The sequence below is a fragment of the Eptatretus burgeri genome, chromosome 10 (assembly GCF_056783735.1).
Source record: "Eptatretus burgeri isolate ZD-2024b chromosome 10, Ebu_testis_v1, whole genome shotgun sequence".
In the NCBI taxonomy this organism is placed as follows: domain Eukaryota; kingdom Metazoa; phylum Chordata; class Myxini; order Myxiniformes; family Myxinidae; genus Eptatretus; species Eptatretus burgeri.
Genome location: NC_140970.1, coordinates 71,454,943 through 71,474,555, shown reverse-complemented (window position 1 = coordinate 71,474,555; position 19,613 = coordinate 71,454,943). Strand labels below are relative to the sequence as shown.

Below are 19,613 nucleotides of genomic sequence, written 5' to 3'. Positions count from 1 at the left end.
AATAAATAAACAATAAAATCACCCCTTACCTTTGTCTCGATTATGTGTATGCTGTTACGTGTCGACCTCAGGGCACCGTAGGAAGTGCACCGGTAACCCGGAGGGTGTCATTGGCAGAAAATAAATAAAGGCACTGATGTGACTTTGTGTTGTTTAAAGGGTGAAAACTAACTTACGACAGGAGTAACGTGCTGAGAAATATTTATTAATCCCTTATGTCTTCCGTAAGCACAATACATAATATTAATTAAATGTAACAATTAATGACTTTCCTTAGCATCCCCAAATTAAATAAGTACGGACGTTACATACAGCAATGCAGCGATACGATAACTCACGACTCTCTTTGCGGCTCATCCGGGCACTAACGGCTTTTCACTTCGAGTCGCATTGCTGCATGGGTATCCGTTTTGGTTTTTTGGTTTCCCCCCCCCCCCCACACGCCTCCTGTGGTGATTCTAACTGCTGGTGATTTCACTGCAGTTTTGACATCGCAGTTTCAGACACCTGTGCATTCTCCCGTGGCCTCGCACTTCAAGGTTTTTGTGTTTGCTTTAAAAGAAACATTTAAACAGATAGAGGAAAAAAACATAAAAACACATAGCCAAAGGTTCGTTCGGGGAGTAGAAACACACCGGGTTCGCAGGGAGAATGAACGTCTGTCTTCACGTTATAGCGACACATATCTAACCTCGCAATTAATTACATTATGCTTATTCTAAACAAATATTAAGGAGATAGCTGCATTATACTAGCATTTATTTACCCTTAAGAATCATTCCCACAACAGTATGATTTTAAGGCTTTGTTACTCTGCCACACTGAAACATGTGACTCCCCATGTCTATCTTTGTCAAATCTGAAGCATTTTCTTTAAAGGAAGCTTTATTGCAGGACTCAAACAATTATTTTTCTTTCACCACTGATATGGTGTTAACATTTGGGGCTAATTAGGGGTGCTTTCATATCAACAGTTATTCGTATTAATATTACTCTTTTGTTTCTAATCCATTGAATTTTGCATGAATGAATCTGATATTTTAAATTGAATTTCCACTTGTGTGTCTATAAGCGAAGCTGCGGTGGGGAACGTAATTCGCACTTTGCAACTTCAATAAGTGGAAGGGTCTATATTGGGAGAATGGTCCCCCAGGTGCCCATGCAGCTTGACTGTTCCATGGAGGTGGTAAAGGTGATTAAGGGGCAGGTCTTTCTCCAAAGGAGGTGAATTTGTGAGTTTTCTTGAGCATTCTCCCTTGCAAACAACTGCTGTCACTCCAGCTAACATTGAATGTGTTGAACAACTCATTTTGTAGAATTTCTATTTTATATGTGCAATTACAGAATAATTAGTTGTCTGTGTTGAAATTGTGGATACATTCATTACCTTCGCATTCTGCGAAAGGTTATGTTTTGTCGGCGTGTATTTATTTATTTATTTATTTGTTTATTTATTTATTTGTAATCTTGTGATTCGTATAGCTCAAAAAGTATTAAACCGAATTGCATGAAATTTGGTGGGATGATTGGTTATTAGCCAGGAAGCATTCGATTAGATTTTGGGATCGTTCGGGTCAAAGGTCAAGGTCACGAAAAGGTCAAAATCGTCTTTTTACGATAACACGGTCAATTTTTATTCAATTTGCATGCAACGAACGCCAAAATGTTCTGAATTCATCGCCTCATCTTGTGATATGCAATATGACACAATGACGCCCATACTCTTGCTACCGGTTAGGGGTCAAAGGTCAGGGGGGTCACGACCTTAAAAAATATGCGGTTTTTGTCATAACGCGGTCAATTCTTGTCCGCTTTACATGAACCCAGCACCAAAATGTTCAGAATTTAATGCCCAATCTTGTGACACAATGACGTCATAACACATGTCACCGGTTGGGGTAAAATGTCGGGGGGGTCACGCCCTTGAAAAATATGCGGTTTTCGGCATAACTCAGTCAATTCTTATTCGATTTGCATGAAACCAGTATCAAACGAGATTACCTGCTCTTGTTGAAACGTTGTATTCACCGAGCTTGCGAGTGAAGACTCGCCAAAACGACGTGAGTTGATTGTTGTTTAGTCCGTAGCCCCCGAAAGTCGGGGGGGAGGGGGTCATGACATTATAGATATATGGTTTGTGTCATAAGACCATTCATATGAAACCAGTTCCCCACACTCATACCAAGAACAAAAAAGTAGTGGCGGCGAAGGTATGCGCTCTATGAGTGCCCGTTCTAGTTCTCACTTGAAATTCAACAAGGTTAGTCACAGTTTCGGAAATGCCAAATGACCTCACGTTTGATCAAAATGCAACTTGTATGGCCATTGCAACAGAACTCCTGAAATGCTACCAGAGGTAAGAAGATGATTTCTTGAAGATTGTGACATCTGATGAGACCTTATTTTATACCAGAATCAAAGCAAATTGGCACAGGATGGAGTCATTCTTGGTTCACATGACCTAAAAAAAAAAAAACCTTAATTTTTATTTTTTTTTAGGTTTCCTCAACAGCTCGAAAGCTTGTGGCAAGTGTTTTGGGACCCACAGTTTGACTCAGGTGAAATTTTCTTCATGTAACTGATTTTGCATCGCATTAGTGTCTGGTTATACAAGGAAGCGAGCGAGCCAAGCAATATGCAGTCTCTGCCCATGTGTGCTGTCTCAGGGCATGACTTTACTGCACAAAACGCTTGCCATCACATGCGAAATATGATGACTACGACTACACTATTTGAGATGGGTTGGAAAATTCGAAATGATTTGCTATACACTCCAAACCTTTATCTTGTGATTTTAACCATACAGACTACATCCGTGTGACATGGAATCTCTGAATAATTGAGACGTGAAAGTGCATGTCCTGGAATGGCTGTGTACTTATCTCAAATATTTCCATCCAGATTGACATGAGAGTGCTTCTGCATTAATGGAACAAGTGTGCACATGTAGAAGGGGAATGCCTTGGAGACGGATTGCGTTTCACCAACCTCTGTACGTTTTCATTTTACAAAAGAAAAAGTCCAAATCAACATTTAATTATCCTCACACAAATATTTTATATATTCTTAAAACTACATAAACTAGATGGGCGCTCGGTAGAGTGCATATCTCCGCCACGTAATGCCTGATCCACGAGAACATGTCAGACCAAATACATTTTTGAAATATCGTGCTTTATATCATTTTTGGCCCTATCTCTCAATGGTGAAGAATCACTTTGAAAGTTAAATAATTCCCATATCCAAATCCGGATCTGGATCTTCACCAACTTCGATGAATTTTTCTTTGCCACACACCCAATCTGTCCAAGTTTTGTCCGAATCCGTCCACAGCTTTTTGAGATATCATGCTATATATCATTTTTGGCCCTATCTCTCAATGGTGAAGAATTACATAAAAAATTCTCGTAGTTGGATCCAGATCCAGATCTTCACCAAAACCTAATCAGTTCATCCTTGTCACACACTGAACTTGTCCACAAAATTTCATCCGGATCCGTCCACAACTTTTTGAGATATCATGTACACAGACAAACAGACAGAAAGGGGTGAAAACATCCTTCACCTTCGGTGGTGGAGGTAAATATTTAAAAGAAGCTGAAAGAAGAAATGAGAGGTCATTTACAATGATGCTGTAAATACAGATAATGTATTCTGGATCGATGGAAGAAAGCTGTGTGCTCCTCTGAATTGAGTTTTTTTTTTCTTCAATATAGCTCTTGGTTGAATGGAGAACCAGTGTTCATTGTGAAAGCTGGTGTTGTTCTGTGTCTGCAGATGTGTAGAACAATATATAGAATCAATAGAACGTTGAATGAAGTTCGCTAATCGCCGTGGGAAGCAAGGAGAAGTTGACGCTGTGAGTGACGAAGGGATAATGCTCGAAACATTAGCTTCTCATCGTTTCCCACCAAGTGCATTGGACGTTGATCAATGTTCTGTTGATTCCATCCATTTATCTAGCTCATGGAGGTGGTAACTATCCGGGCAATGAATCTACAGAGAAAATTGAACAAAGGGAGAACAACAAATTGATGCACTACAGCACGAGAGGAAGTTTTAGGAGAAAGTTGAGAACAGAGTCTCAACCGGTGTGGTGAAGCTCATTAGTGGGAATGGGAAAGATCGTGAGGTGATGGTGGTGGTGGGTGGGCAACAGACTTAAAATCCAGAGACAAAAGTTTGTGATAGTGGATTCCGGAAGACTGCTATCACTCCAGCAACAAGTGAGAAAGAGGGGTATGAAAGAGTAGAGGTGACTGTTTAACTTAGATTTGGGGATGGTAATAAGGGAAGGGTTTCTGGAAGAAGGCATATTGACCTGGAGGGGCAAGGACTGGGCAGAGAGGTGAGAGAGCAGGAGGAGCAAGACCAGAATATTACCAGTAAAAAAAACTGAAAGGTCACCAACTTGCCGAGCAGACCTAGTGTGCATGAAGCAGACCCCAGGACTCACTTTGCTGGCACGAGATTCTGATAAAACAGGGCCTCATGTGTGGCAACTAAGTTGGAAAACATAATCAGTCCACAGTGGGGAGCCATATTCCATGACACTCAATATATTCGTAGATCAGCCAAGGACCAAAATTGTGACTTTTACCTGCATGGAATGTTAATAGCCGGCACCCATGCTAAATCAATCAGTCATAGGTCAGACAGAAATACTAGGGTGGATGCCACAATTTTTTGACCTTAAAGGTCATTTGAAGGTCATTTTGTTCCCCCAAAAAGGTCAAATTTCAAAGTCATCCAAATATAGTCATGTAATATATCAAAAGAGAGGTATGGAAGAGACAAACCGTTTGGTACTATTTTTCGGTCAGAATATTGATCTCAGAAGTAGGTCATGTCGGTCAAAGTTCACGCTAGTATAATAATATATAGTCCACCCAAGTACAACACCGAAAAGTAGTCAGGAAAAAATACTACTTTTATATAATATTTATTTAAATTGCCAAGAATTAATATATACAGATGCATCTTTTGAAGTATTAAAAACAAATGGCATTAGAATATCAAATTAGAACAAATGAATATATTTTTTAACAAAAATTTTATGTGTATGCAATATGTATTTGACAGAAATAGTGTTCAATCTGATGGATTACAACAGTCAATAGAATCGCAGCCACAGGCATTTGTACATTTCATATTGTTTTTGAAGCAGGTGCATCTAGCAGTGTTGCACTTTGTTTTGCAAGAGCAGGTCACAAGTTCGAGGCAGGACAATGGTACAGGAGGTAGCCTGGTCCATTGAGGTTTCAGACAACCTGACTCCTTCCAAGCATCTGGGGACAATGTCACAACAATAGTTTCCATCTCTGCCTGAAGCCAAATCTTGGCCTGGTAGTTGGCGTTTTGCACATGAAGCTCCAAAGCATCACGTGTTGGAGGAAGCAGTTCCAGGCCTGTCTTGGCTTTGCTGAACATGTTCAATCTTGCACTATCAATTGTTTGCAGCCCTGGACTTCCATAGAGGTTGCAAACAAACTGTTCAACCAGTCCAAGCTCACCATCACGGCCAATCCCTTCCACCAGTTGTGGGTTTTTCAAAAAAAATTCCAGCAGGTCTTTTTTCCATATCTACTGAATGAAGAGGTTGTGTCGCAACCTGCGAGTGCGTGGAAACTCAAGAGGTTATTCTTCACTGCATGAGGAACTTTTATTGCTACTTTATGAATGGGAATGCACTTCTGCTTCTTTGCAGTCCCAGAGATCATCCAGACTTCACTTGCTTTCGGGGCGGTGAAGTGCAAAAGGAGAAGCATGACATCAGTATCTCTGCACTTCACAAGAATTCATTGATAGCCCAAATCCACTGTTTCAGAGGCATGAAGAATGAACCTTGTGTCTGCTTCTTCATGATTCCCATTAAGTTTGAGGTCATCTTTGGATCTCCTGGTTCATTTTGCCCCAGTGTGGTCCATGAATCCACCTCCAGTTACCATCTCGTATTCTTCTGAAAGATCTTTGGTTTTCTGGATTATCATTTCAGAGAGGAAATGTGCCAGGTCTGCCTTGTTTTCATCCATAGCAACAAATTGGCTCCAAACCTGAGGCAGTGGAACATCTGGTCCATCTTTCAGCTTTCGAATAGGCTTCTTCTTGTTCACTTGTTTTGCTCTGGTACCAGATTTGATTGAATCCCCACCCAGATAGTGATCAAACACAATGTCAACTCGTGTCGTGTTATCTCCAAAATAACGTGTCACTGAACGAATAAAGGCAGCAGCATAGTCTCCAAATGTCTGTCATCCATGAGGCTTTCCCATAGCTTGGATGAGTGCATGACCATCAATCAGAAAACAAGTCTTCATGTCAGATTCTGGAAGTTCTGAAGCAGTTTCAATTTTGTTCATCAAAACACTGATCAGTTCTGCTTTATTTTTTGAATTCATCTCTCCTCCAGTGTTTGCCAAGGAGAACCTGGAAAGAAGGAATCAGGTCGTCTGAAACCTCAATGCACCAGGCTACCTCCTGTATCATTGTCCTGCCTCGAACTTGTGACCTGTTCTTGCAAAACGAAGTGCAACACTGCTAACAGCTTGGTTAGGGTTAGAAATGGTGAAGAAAAAAACAACAACAAAAAAAAACAACAGAACCAAGTTGTACTGTATGGTGTGGTCCACAGCAAAGCAAGAAATATCTGTTTTTAAGCTGGCAGGATTCCTACCATTGGTTTGATAGATTGCAAGAAACCATTAAAGAAGGTAAGAATTTTAATGGGGGTGGGGGGACCTAATTAGTAGTTCATACTTGGACCTAATTAGTAATTCATAAAACCATATTTCCAAACCAAATGTCTAATCATTTCTCCCCCCCCCCTCCTTTGTTTTTTTTTTATGGAACAAACACACCCAAAGTTCACTTCAGTGGGAATATCAGTTTCTAAATCACTGGTCACTTGATTTTATGGAGAGTATTGATTTTGGAATATGTGGTGAGTGGAAACCTCGTGCTTTAGGAAGTATTAAAATGCACTATCCTGTTGGAACTGAGTGAATTGATGAAGATCGAAACTTTCGACCCATCCTTAAAACGATACATTTTTTTTCCTTGAAAATTTTGTTGAAATACTAATGTTCACTTTCACACCGTATGAAGAGGTGTATAAATATGAATGTGAATGGAAGGAGAGCTAGAGGCCATCTTAGGAAAACATGGGGATGTATTGCTGAGACATTCTTGGAGTTAAAGGCCAAGCAAGGGATTGTGCAGCCTGGAAAGCAGCCATTAGGTGAACTATGGCTTACAAATGTAAGCATGGAAACTGCTGTAAAACGACGATGATGACAATGATAATCATGATTATGACACTTTAATATGATGCTTCTAAGTGGAATTGTCACTGTTGGCTACCGTGTGGCTAAGCTCCAAACAAATTTGATTCAAAGGCCCCAATTGAGCAACAAAACTGGAGCACTCATTTATTCTTAATTTATTTTTTCCATCAGTTCCTCAACATTTCTTTCAACACCTGGACCACACCGGCAGGCGAGTTGACTATTACGAGCGACCCGAGCTTTCCATGGGTTCTTACGAGTTCTTGGCAACGGTGGATTACTGCAAGGTGAGATGCAGGTAGCTGTCGCGATATATGTATATATGTATATATCCATATATATATATATATATATATATATATATATATATATATATATATATATATATATATATATATATATATATATATATATATATATATATATATATATATATATATATTTACATACTTACATACATACATACATACATACATACATACATACATACATACATACATACATACATACAGGGGCTGCAAAAGTAGGTATACAGTAATGAAAAACAAAACGTGCGCACAAAACGTATTTTATTGATTATACAAGCATATCAATAATAACATACCAATAATAAACATATTGTTGTAGATTTCCGCCCGCCGGCGTGCGGACGACCGCGTTTAACCAATAGCGGCCGCTTCGCCCACCGAACGGACATTCCAGTCGCGGCTTTCCGGATCAACGCCGGAAACTACCCACGGGTGTGTTTTTAAGCACACCACAGCCTAGTCAATATTCTACCCGCGCGTGACAGGGTCAATCGCCGAATTGTCGATACACCTAATTAATCGCGTGGACAGACTACCGAGAGACTGTACCGAAATGAGCCGCTTCAGCAGCTCGCTTCGTTTTGGGACAACCAAGCGGGGTATTTATCGCGCAGCCCCGTTGGACCCGATCACTTTATCGGCTATTAAAAAGCCAGCTACTATTCCGAACTCAATATGGCAGTTCAATGCAGGGAAAAGGACACAACGAATGGGTTAACATTTAAACAAGCACATTTATTGAATAAGCACATATGTAGGCATGCACGTAATCAGGTGAGGCAAACAAAAGCAATACACTGTACAAGCACGTCATGAATGGGGATAGAGACAAGACGCGAGCAAGAAAAACAACTACCACCGTTCTATTAATTACGTACACTTATACAGTTCTACTTACGGACATGGCGTCACAACGCTCATTCAAAAGCAAGGAAAAACCCCAGGACAGACGAGAGGCAGACTGGACCTCTTGGGTCTTTATTTACACAGAGCTGTGATGACCGCAGAGGCTCCGCGAGGCCGCGCTGGCTACCTTCACCTCGCTGGGGCGACCTGCGATGTCCCGTCCCCACGGCAGCTGTCGTGACCGCGGTCCGACCCAGGCCTTGTCTGACGGCCTGGTGATTCGGGCCCAGCCGGCAACGCCTCAGAGGAACGAACGGGTCTTTTGCCCTTTCAGAGTTGATGCTCTCTTTAAGAGTCCATCCGTCCCTCAGCGCTGCTCGGACTGTCCCGAAGCCCGAATACCGCGGACCGTTTGATGCTGGCTGGCGACCTCTCTCCGGCTCTCCCCACGTCCCACACGAGCGCGCAGTTCCGCGTGGCACGGGTGACCTGCTGTGCTCCCAACTCCATCTCCTCGGCGAACCCGGACTTCCACTACCCTCCACTGGACTCGAGCTCCGCTCCTCACACCGCTCCAAACCCTGACCGACTCGCTTGCTTCGCGCTCTGCGCGCCTTTTTATAGGGTTCGTGAGGCGAAGTTTGATCTCCGCTCTTTCCCCTCTGACCCCCACTGGCTCCGCCCCTCTTGATCACCTGATCCGAATTCCGAGGCGAAGCTTGGAGCGAGCGGACGTGGTAGAGATCATCGACGCTGAAGGGAGAGCAGACGTGGTAGAAATCACCGTTGCTGGCATCAAGGAAACCCCCGTGTTTGTTTGCAGCGATCTTGCCGTGGTCGGCGAAAAGATGGCGGTGCCCGCGGAGTTGAAGGTGAAGCGATGTTCCGTTGTTGGGTATTGGCGGTGGTGCGGTTTAGGAGATGGTGGCTGTGGTTGGCGTTGTGGAGAAGGTGGTTGTGGAGGAGGTGGTTTTGTGAAGGCAGTTGTGAGAGCGATGTTGGTGGTGGAGGTGGTTGTTGTGAAGCGCTTGATGAGAGCGATGGTGGTGGAGGTGGCTGTTGTGAAGCGGTTGATGAGAGCGATGTTGGTGGTGGAGGTGGTTATTGTGAAGCGGTTGGTCCAAAATAACGATAGCAAAAGAAAAACTGCTAACTCAAAGATCACAGCCCAGCACACGAATAAATCCCCGTTAAACATCTGTGGGGAAATCTATCTGAATGCAGACTTATCAACATAACTGATCTCAGGACCTACAGTGGGGAGAACAAGTATTTGATACACTGCCGATTTTTGCAGGTTTTCCCACTTACAAAGCACGTAGAGGTCTGTAATTTTTATCACAGGTACACTTCAACTGTGAAAGACGGAATCTAAAACAAAATCCTGAAAATCACATTGTTTGATTTTTAAATAATTAATTTGCATTTTATTGCATGAAATAAGTATTTGATCACCTACCATCCAGAAAGAATTCCGGCTCTCACAGACCTGTTAGTTTTGTCTTTAAGAAGCCCTCCCATTCTCCACTCATTACCTGTATTAACTGCACCTGTTTGAACTCGTTATCTGCATAAAAGACAGCTGTCCACACTCAATCAATCAGACTCCAACCTCTCCACAATGGGCAAGACCAGATAGCTGTCTTTGGACATCAGGGACAAAATTGTAGACTTACACAAGGCTGGGATGGGCTACAGGACAATAGGCAAGCAGCTTGGTGAGAAGGCAACAACTGTTGGCGCAATTATTAGAAAATGGAAGAAGTTCAAGATAACAGTCAATCTCTCTCGGTCTGGGGCTCCATGCAAGATCTCACCTCGTGGAGCCTCAATGATCATGAGAAAGGCGAGGGATCAGCCCAGACCTACACTGCAGGACCTGGTCAATGACCTGAAGAGAGCTGGGACCACAGTATCAAAGAAAACCATAAGTAACACACTACGCTGTCATGGATTAAAATCCTGCAGCGCACGCAAGGTCCCTCTGCTCAAACCAGCGCATGTCCAGGCCTGTCTGAAGTTTGCCAATGACCATCTGGATGATCCAGAGGAATGGGAGAAGGTCATGTGGTCTGATGAGACCAAAAATAGAGCTTTTTGGTTTAAACCCCACTCGCAGTGTTTGGAGGAAGAAGAAGGATGAGTACAACCCCAAGAACACCATCCCATCCGTGTAGCATGGAGGTAGAAACATCATTCTTTGGGGATGCTTTTCTGCAAAGGGGACAGGATGACTGCACCGTATTGAGGGGAGGATGGATGGGGCCATGTATCATGAGATCTTGGCCAACAACCTCCTTCCCTCAACAAGAGCATTGAAGATGGGGCGTGGCTGGGTCTTCCGGCATGACAACGACCCGAAACACACAGCCAGGGCAACTAAGGAGTGGCTCCGTAAGAAGCATCTCAAGGTCCTGGAGTGGCCTAGCCAGTCTCCAGACCTGAACCCAATAGAAAATCTTTGGAGGGAGCTGAAAGTCTGTGTTGCCCAGCGACAGCCCCGAAACCTGAAGGATCTGGAGATCTGTATGGAGGAGTGGGCCAAAATCCCTGCTGCAGTCTGTGCAAACCTGGTTAAGAACTGGAGGAAACGTCTGATCTCTGTAATTGCAAACAAAGGTTTCTGTACCAAATATTAAGTTCTGTTTTTCTGATGTATCAAATACTTATTTCATGCAATAAAATGCAAATTAATTTTTTTTTAATCATACAATGTGATTTTCAGGATTTTTGTTGGTTAGATTCCATCTTTCACAGTTGAAGTGTACCTCTGATAAAAATTATAGACCTCTACGTTCTTTGTAAGTGGGAAAACCTGCAAAATCGGCAGTGTATCAAATACTTGTTCTCCCCACTGTATATGGTGCTCTGTGAATTTCCACAGCCGTAACAATATTAATCTAGTATTAATGAATAAATTTTAGTATTAAATGAATCCCAGCACCACTATTATATTACTGGTAATACTGGTATAATCCTTACTGTATACCTATTTTTGCAGCCCCCTGTGTGTATGTATGTATGTATGTATATATATATATATATATATATATATATATATATATATATATATATATATATATATATATATATATATTGCATATTTGACTCAAAAGCAATCATTAATTTGGTATGCTGGTGTTGTGTCTTTACCGAAGCACTGATGCTGTGGCACTGTCTATCAGTGTAGAAATTTAGAATTTGCATTGGGTACGATCACACAATGGCCTGCTCTTTTCAGAAAGGTACCAGTGAATGCTAAAGCATGGAATAACTGGATTAACACCCTCTTTAAAGGAAGACTAACCCATTGATTAGCGCCTTTGTTTTGTGGGTAAAATGCTTTTCTTTGAAAGTTTCTTTGTAACCGTCATGCAAACAAACTTTATTTTGAAGAGGGCCTCATGTCCTTTTCCGCAAAAGCAAATCGGGGTAATTTTTGCATTGAAGGAAATAAAGGCCATACTTCATGTTTGTTCACATCCTTGAACATTTCTTTACACATTAATGCTGGTGAGCTTGAAACCATTATACAGTCGTTTTGTGTTTTTCATTAATTTAATTGTGTTTCACCAATGTATTCTTTTGTTTCTTTGCCACAGGAAAACAAACAACCCAATCCGCCTTCCTTCGTTTTCATGATTGATGTATCTTACAATGCTATTAAAAGTGGCCTCGTAAGCCTTCTCTGCGAAGAGTTGAAAACTCTCCTTGACCACCTGCCCAGGTGGGACTTTAAGTCAGACAATCTACACCCTAGATGGGTCAAATGCAATTTTCATGAAAAGCTTGCTCTATTGCATGCTGTTTAAGCACACCAAGTCTTTTTCTCTCTTTTTTTTCATGTAACATGGTAACATCCCCTTTTGGGCTGAGCAGCAGTGGTTATTAATGAGACCAATTCAGATGCGTGATGTTCATAAAACTTATAATATCAAGTCCTATCTTAATTATATTGTAGCTATAAGCCTGAACAAATGCATTGAAGGGAGGTCGGAAATAGCAAAGTACGAATCGGATTTGTGCTCAAGGAGTTAGGATTTATCATTTATTTATTAGCATGTCGTATGTATTTATTCCTCCACCACAATCAAAGGTCAGGCACGTGAATATTGCGATAATCTTGTCCGTGGATTTGTCTGGTTTGTTTTTGGCAGAATAACTGGACAATGAGGGCAGCCAGACTTGCCAAATTTGGCACAGAGCTTCACATTGTGAATATCTCAGATGAGTTCAACTTTGAACTCACAAGGAAAAATATAAAATGGAAATTGCTACAGGACTAAATTTACTCGCATCCCTCAGCCATGCGACAAGATAGGTTAGCACCCTCTGTGGCGGTATTGCACCGAGAGAAAACAGCTCGAGTCAACACCTCCTTTGAGAGTCTTCGAGCTATCATTTGTATCAATTCCATTGTGTATATATCTGTCTCTCTGCCACCACAGTGAAAGTGCCTCCACAATGAATGAGTCATCCGTTGTGGAGGCACTTTGTTATCCACCATTGTCGGAGTTTAAATGGAGACAAAGGGACACGGGTGAAATTCACACGCTTGTAATACTTTCGCTCTTTCGCTCAAGGCAACCAGGCTTGGCATGCATGTTTGAAAACTTAGCCCCTATGTTTGGAACGGTGGTGTTAGTTTAGTGGACTGGGCATAACACAAAATCCTCTAATTTCAAATTGTGTATGACAGACTTCCAACTGCAATAATAAGTACAAAAAGCATATAGATTGAGCAGGTGGGATGTGGAGGTGATAACCGACCAACAAATCATCAAATATATAAAGTTCTTTCTAACCACACTCACTCAATTATGTAAATTAGCAACTACCTACTATATGGGTAGAATCTTTCATTTTCTCTTAATTTTTTTTCTCCAGCAATTCCAACCAAAGTTTTCAATATTTTCAAGATCTGAATCGCTCCGCCCCCACTAATCGACCATTTCCTGCAGTTTCTATTTCATGACATTTTCTCGAATTAGGCCTCTATCGGACTTTTTGAAAATTTGCGACCATCCCCCAAAAAAGGACAATGCCAAAATGGGTGAAAAAATTGTTTTTTCCAAAACTTGATGGAATCAAACGAAACTCGCACAGGCACTAACTACTTCAAGATTCCCTCACTACTCCCTGAAAGTTTCAGCTTCCTAGGTTAAATCCTTTTGGAGGAGTAGATAATGCATACCTTCCCTCCATTATATGTAGATGTTTAGTTCTTTCTAGGTGGGCTAGGAAGTTGAAATGTGGCATGCTGATGTAACTCGAAGCCACGATTTCAGAAGAAATCGCAAAAGCTGAATGAAAATGTCCATAAATAAAAGTTAGCTGGTGGAGCCTCACTTTCGCTCTGAGGGTCACATGACCAAAGACTGTGGCCTGCCTGCAGTGGATGACCAATCCAAAAGTATATCGTCTGATCGGGGATTGAACCCAGACCAGACGTAGAATCGCTATCTCTCCAGCAGGCTAACACACAATCGTTTGAATCGTTTGGCGACGCTCAGAGGCGGAGTTTATGATCCTAATTCGAAGACAAATGTTCTGCAGTGGAACTTATAAACCAAAGTCGAAAACAAACAGTGATCGTCAAATTTGTATAGCTGTTCCCACATTACATGTCATTAAGATCCACCAATTTGAGTTATCACAATGGTAAGTTGGCATATTTTGATGTGTTGATTGAATCTTTGCATCACAATTGAATTCTTGCTTCATTTCCTCCAAAAAGTCATGTACTCATTTTAATTTATGAAAAATGCAGTCCCTGGACCACTCCTTCCCAATTCCATATCCAGGTGATGCATGATGTCATCACTGGGCGCCAAAGGAAGGGAGTACTCGGTTTTTACTCCGTCTTTTGTTTGTTTGTTCGTTTGTTTTCTTTCTTGTTTGTCTGGGAGATATCTTCACCATCCTTTGAGTTAGGAAGCTGAAATTTGGAGACAAAAGTGAAGATGGGCTTTGGTAAAAACGGTATTTTTAATTTTTTGATGAATAACTTCATTATCGATTTAGTAATTGCTTCTCAATTTTCTATCTCAGGCACCTTTTAAGCGAGGAAGCTGATATTTGGACATGACGGTGAACAAGTGATTTGGCTATAAAGGGTATTTTGGATTTATTGATTAATCAGTTAATAGATTAATTATTCACTTTTCGATGAATTACTTGATTTTCAAAAAGTTACAGATTTGGATAAAACAGTGGTGGTTTCGGTATGCTATTCGGCAATTGTTTGAGAAATCAATTACGTTACTATTATTATTTATTTATTTTCATTATGCAATTAATCTCTTAATTATTATACACTGCTCCCTCCCAATTCCATCTCCATGTGCTGCACGGCGGCATCGCCGGGCACCGGAGGTGCCCCAGCAATGTGACGCGCTGGAGGATTTGTTATTTCTTCATTTGGCATGGGGACAGTGTACTTTAAATGTACCTCCACATGTATCTATGTATATGTTTGACTTCAATGGATTGCTGAACAACTGGATGGAATGAGTTGAAAACTGTTGGTTGCTACTCAAGGTGTGCCCACAAAGTGTTGGTTGTCATCGGTCTCAAGATGACCGCCATACCATGTGAATGATTACGTCACAGGTCACAAATGGTTTTCCTCATGGGTAGTCGGTAATGCCTGTGAAGTATCGGATTTATTCGTTGAGTGGTTCTGGAGATGGATTTTCAAATATTTTTTCCTTAAATACAAGATGGCCACCAGACCACATGTCTCATGACGTCATAGTTCAGTAAAATTATTCCCGACAGGGAGTTGATCATACGTATGAAATTTAATGTTGCTCTATTCAGCAATTCTGCAGAAAGAGATGTGTAAAGTTTTTACTGAAATCCAATATGGCCACCACATCATGTGACTGATGTCATAGTTCACAAAATGCTTTCCCCATGCGTAGTTGATCACACCTAAAGTTTCGGATTGATCCGTTCAGCAGTTCTGGAGATATGGATTTTCAAAAAAAAAATTCTGAAATCCAAGATGGCCACCATACCATGTGAATGATGACATAATTTGCAAAATGTTTTTCCCATGGATAGTAGATCATACAAATGAAATTTCAGATTGATCCTTTTATGGTTCTGGAGATGTAGATTTTCAAATAATTTTTTTTCTGTTAATCCAAGATGGCCACCAGACCACGTGACTGATGATGTCAGAAAAATTATATGTGCTCAGTCAAAGGCTTCAACATCTTCCAAAGTTTCAAGTTGATCGGGCTTACCGTTTTTAAGCTACTGCAACATCTAACAATTTCTAAACTACGACTGCCAATTTAGGAATTACCATGAATAATTTACCCAATGGAACTATTTTGAATTTACCCTTGAGTACCACTTTGAATTTACCCTTTTGAACCTTTTCTCTGAAGCAGTGCTATTACTGCGGAAGTTATACAGGTTTGCTATTATTTACGAATATTTTCTCTTCAAATGATGACTGGTTTCTGTGAAGTCGGTGATAGCATGATAGGGGAGCAGAAAGTGTTACATATTCTGCTGTTTTGACGGAGGAATGCCCATTTGCTTTTATGAGTGGGAGGAGGGTGAGAGTAAAGATTGGACAACTTTGGAAGGGGAGGGGTGGATCGATGCCTTAGGTTTGAGAGGGGAAGCATGAGGACTTGCGATCGTGGGGTGAGAGAGAGGGAGAGTGAGAGCAAAGAGAAAAGATGGGACAGAGTTGGGAAGTGTGGAGGCTGAGGCTTTTCTGTTGAGTTGTCAGAAGAGTGCGTGCGTGCGTCACTGTCGGAGTGGGGGGGGTGGGGACTCAAGTAATGTGCTGGTGTATCTGAAACGGCTCTCGTACCAGCATGTACCTGCAGTGGATACAAAGGTGGGGGTGAGGGGGGGGTAATGTGGGTGGGAGTGAATAGGAAGGATGTATAATGATAAAAAAGGGGGGAGAGGGAAATATGGGCTTGTGACCTTGTGGTTTCTTTACACCACTTTACAAGATAGACCCTGTGTACGAATGCACAAGACCTGTTTTCCCACTCATAAACTTGTCATGCACATTGCACACACATTAAATACTTACAACCCTGTCATGCATCCTTCAGAATTCAATGTCCCCCATGCACATTGCAATACTTCTAGAATTTGAGTCTACTGTTGGTTGCTTGCAATGCCTGCTTTGCATGACTTGCTATCTGTGTTCCAAGCACACAAATGCCTTTGAACTAAGAAATGGATGCAGGCACTCACACTGTTTGAACCTGTTGATGATACATGTGAAATGCAATTTACCAGAATGCTGCATATTGTGTGTAGGGAAGATCCAGTTGCACAATCAAGCATTCGTGTTGGATTTGTTACTTACAACAAGATTCTGCATTTTTACAACCTGAAGGCTTCCTTGGGGCAGCCACAGATGTTGGTCGTCCCGGACATCTCTGACGTGTTTGTGCCTCTTCTGGATGGATTTCTCGTTGATGTGCAGGAATCTCGGGTTGTTATCAACAGGTAATCAATGTCGGAATATGACATTCTATCTCTTATGGCTTGTAAATTTTAAAAATAACTCACTTGTAATCTTGGTGAAAAGGCTTAGGTAGGAAATAAGTTCTTTAAGGTGAAGGTAATCATGCAGGTTGATACTGTGATGAGGCCCTCAATTAAATAGCTTGTTGAACAATCTTTGCTAGTGCAATCATGGTGAGATAACATGGATGATGTGGTGTACTTTAATTGCTTCTCCTTTCTGCTTGTTTGTCCACAGTCTCTTGGACAAAATTCCGAGCATATTTGCCGACACACGAGAGACTGAGATCGTGTTTGCTCCTGTCATCCAAGCTGGCATGCAGGCACTCAAGGTGACTGTAGTGTTGTTAGCATTTTGCAATATGCGACTTTCAAAATGACATATGAATGCTAAATGAGGAATTTTGCACATGCGCTGCAAGTGTTTACAGAGACTCTGTTCTACTCGGTGGGCACTTTTACCCCGCTGTTGCTAGCACAAAATCTGTAATTCAAATTGTCTTTTAAACATAATTTTCAGCATTTAAAGAGTGGCAATTTCAAGACAGGTAACCGTAATTGTTCTGATTTCTGAAGGCAAATCAGATTCACACGACTAGGAATATGAAAAAATATCCATGGATGAGAGGCGTCAAGTTCATAACACTTCCTGTTTGTACCTTTTAGCGTTGGCCATGGATCTCTCTCACTCTCACTCTCACTCTCACTCTCACTCTCACTCTCACTCTCACTCTCACTCTCACTCTCACACTCACACTCACACTCACACTCACACTCACACTCTCTCTCTCTCTCTCTCTCTCTCTCTCTCTCTCTCTCTCTCTCTCTCTCTCTCTCTCTCTCTCTCTCTCTCTGTCTGTCTCCCTCTCTCTCTCTCTCTCTCTCACTCACTCTCTGTCTCACACTCTCTCTCTCTCTCTCTCTCTCTCTCTCTCTCTCTCTCTCTCTCTCTCTCTCTCTCTCTCTCTCTCTCTCTCTCTCTCTCTCTCTCTCTCTCTCTCTCTCTCTCTCTCTCTCTCTCTCTCTCTCTCTCTCTCTCTCTCTCTCTCTCTCTCTCTCACACACACACACCATGGAGATTAGAGACACAAAGAGAGCAACTGAGGAAGGAAGTCAGATACAACAGTTCAGGAAAGGAAACAGAAACCCAAAACTAAAAAAGAGAATCCAAAGAATCAAAGACAAAGACTTTGAGTGCTTGGGTGCTGAAAGCAAACTCAAAATAGCAATGATTGCAAGGAGGATTAAAAAAAAAACTATGTGGAAGCACACAGCAGAAGAAAACAAAACCACATGTTTGAGAGTAACCCGAAGAGATTCTACCTCAAATTGAGGGAAACAAAAGCAGAACGTGTCAACTCCCCCTGAAAAAGAAAAGCTAGAAAAATCCTGGAAAGGATTTTTTGAAGATCGAAAGGAACATACCAAGGAAGCAGAATGGATCCAAGATTTGGAAGATGAGGCAACATCTAGAAGAGATGTCCCCAGTGATTGATTATTTATTGATGAAGAAAAAAAATTAGAAAACTACTTCAAAAAATGCCAAACTTTGAAAGCCCAAGTCCAGATGGAATTCCAAATTTCTGGCTAAAACATCTTTGTGCTCTCCACAATCACTACACCAGGACATTCAATGAACTGATCCAAGAGGAAAAGGCAGTGGATGAGTGGTTCGTAGAAGGAAACGCATTTCTCATCCCAAAATCTGAAGAAACCCAACTTCCTCGTAAATATGGGCCAATAACATGCCCACCAAAAGCATGCAAACTTCCAACAGGAATCATTCCAGAAATGATGTACCATCACCTAACACAAAAAGGTTTGGAGGCAGAACAAAAGGGATCTAAGAGAGGTTGCTTTGGAACAACTGACCACCGACAACTGAACAAAGCCGGACTTGAAAATAGCAAAATGCGAAGAACCAAATTGTCCACCGCCTGGATAGACTGACGATAAGAAAGCTTTCTTTGTGGCCTTTATCTTCTTTCCGCTTCCTTTCTGGTCTTTCATCCTCTGCCATTTCCATGCTGTCACCCCTCCTCCCCCCTCTAGGATTCTACAGTGCCTATGCGGTCCGTCACCAACACCTTTCTGATGAAACTCTCAAAATGCAGAATAACGGCTCACTTCCACTCATTCATCCCTCTTTTTTTCTTCCCCCTCCACCCCCCCCACCTGTGAAACCGACTTCCTCAATCTCTTCAGTCTCATTCTTACTTCCAGAGCTTCAAGACAGCTGTTCCCCACCATTTAAGATCATTCCCCATCCCGAACCATGATCGTTTCTACCCCCATTATCCCTCCCCAAACCCACCTCTTTCCGATTTTACCTTCCTGAGAGTTTGCAGCTGTATCCATGTTGTTCACCCTCCCCCCCCCTCCTCCACAGCCATCATTCTTCCCCACATCCCTTATTTCTCCAGGTCTCACTTTATTTTGTTGCTCATCCATGCTATCGGTGTGCTTCCCCCTTCTGTTTTTATTCTTCCTTTTGTTCTGTTATGTTCTGATCTGTTGTACGTTCTAGCACTCCTCCACGGGCCTCGACGTTGTAAACAAAATTTTATTTTAGGCCAGATTATTTGTGATGTCATTTCTTTTTCATTATTGTCATTGCTAAAAATGTTGTTGGTGGTTGTTAGACGTTTGTGTTCTATTTCTGTGG

The 19,613-nt window shown here is 41.7% G+C and overlaps 1 protein-coding gene across 5 annotated transcripts in view; it reads left to right on the top strand.

Annotated features, from left to right (window-relative positions):
- Positions 1 to 19,613, top strand: part of SEC24C (SEC24 homolog C, COPII component) — a 124,207-nt gene that overhangs the window by 41,476 nt on the left and 63,118 nt on the right. For all 5 annotated transcript variants that reach the window (XM_085898903.1, XM_085898907.1, XM_085898904.1 and 2 more), the window contains 4 exons: positions 7,455 to 7,570; positions 12,040 to 12,164; positions 16,739 to 16,930; positions 17,187 to 17,280. In XM_085898903.1, the coding sequence (XP_085755029.1) occupies positions 7,455 to 7,570; positions 12,040 to 12,164; positions 16,739 to 16,930; positions 17,187 to 17,280 (527 nt within the window). The remainder of the gene's footprint in view (positions 1 to 7,454; positions 7,571 to 12,039; positions 12,165 to 16,738; positions 16,931 to 17,186; positions 17,281 to 19,613) is intronic.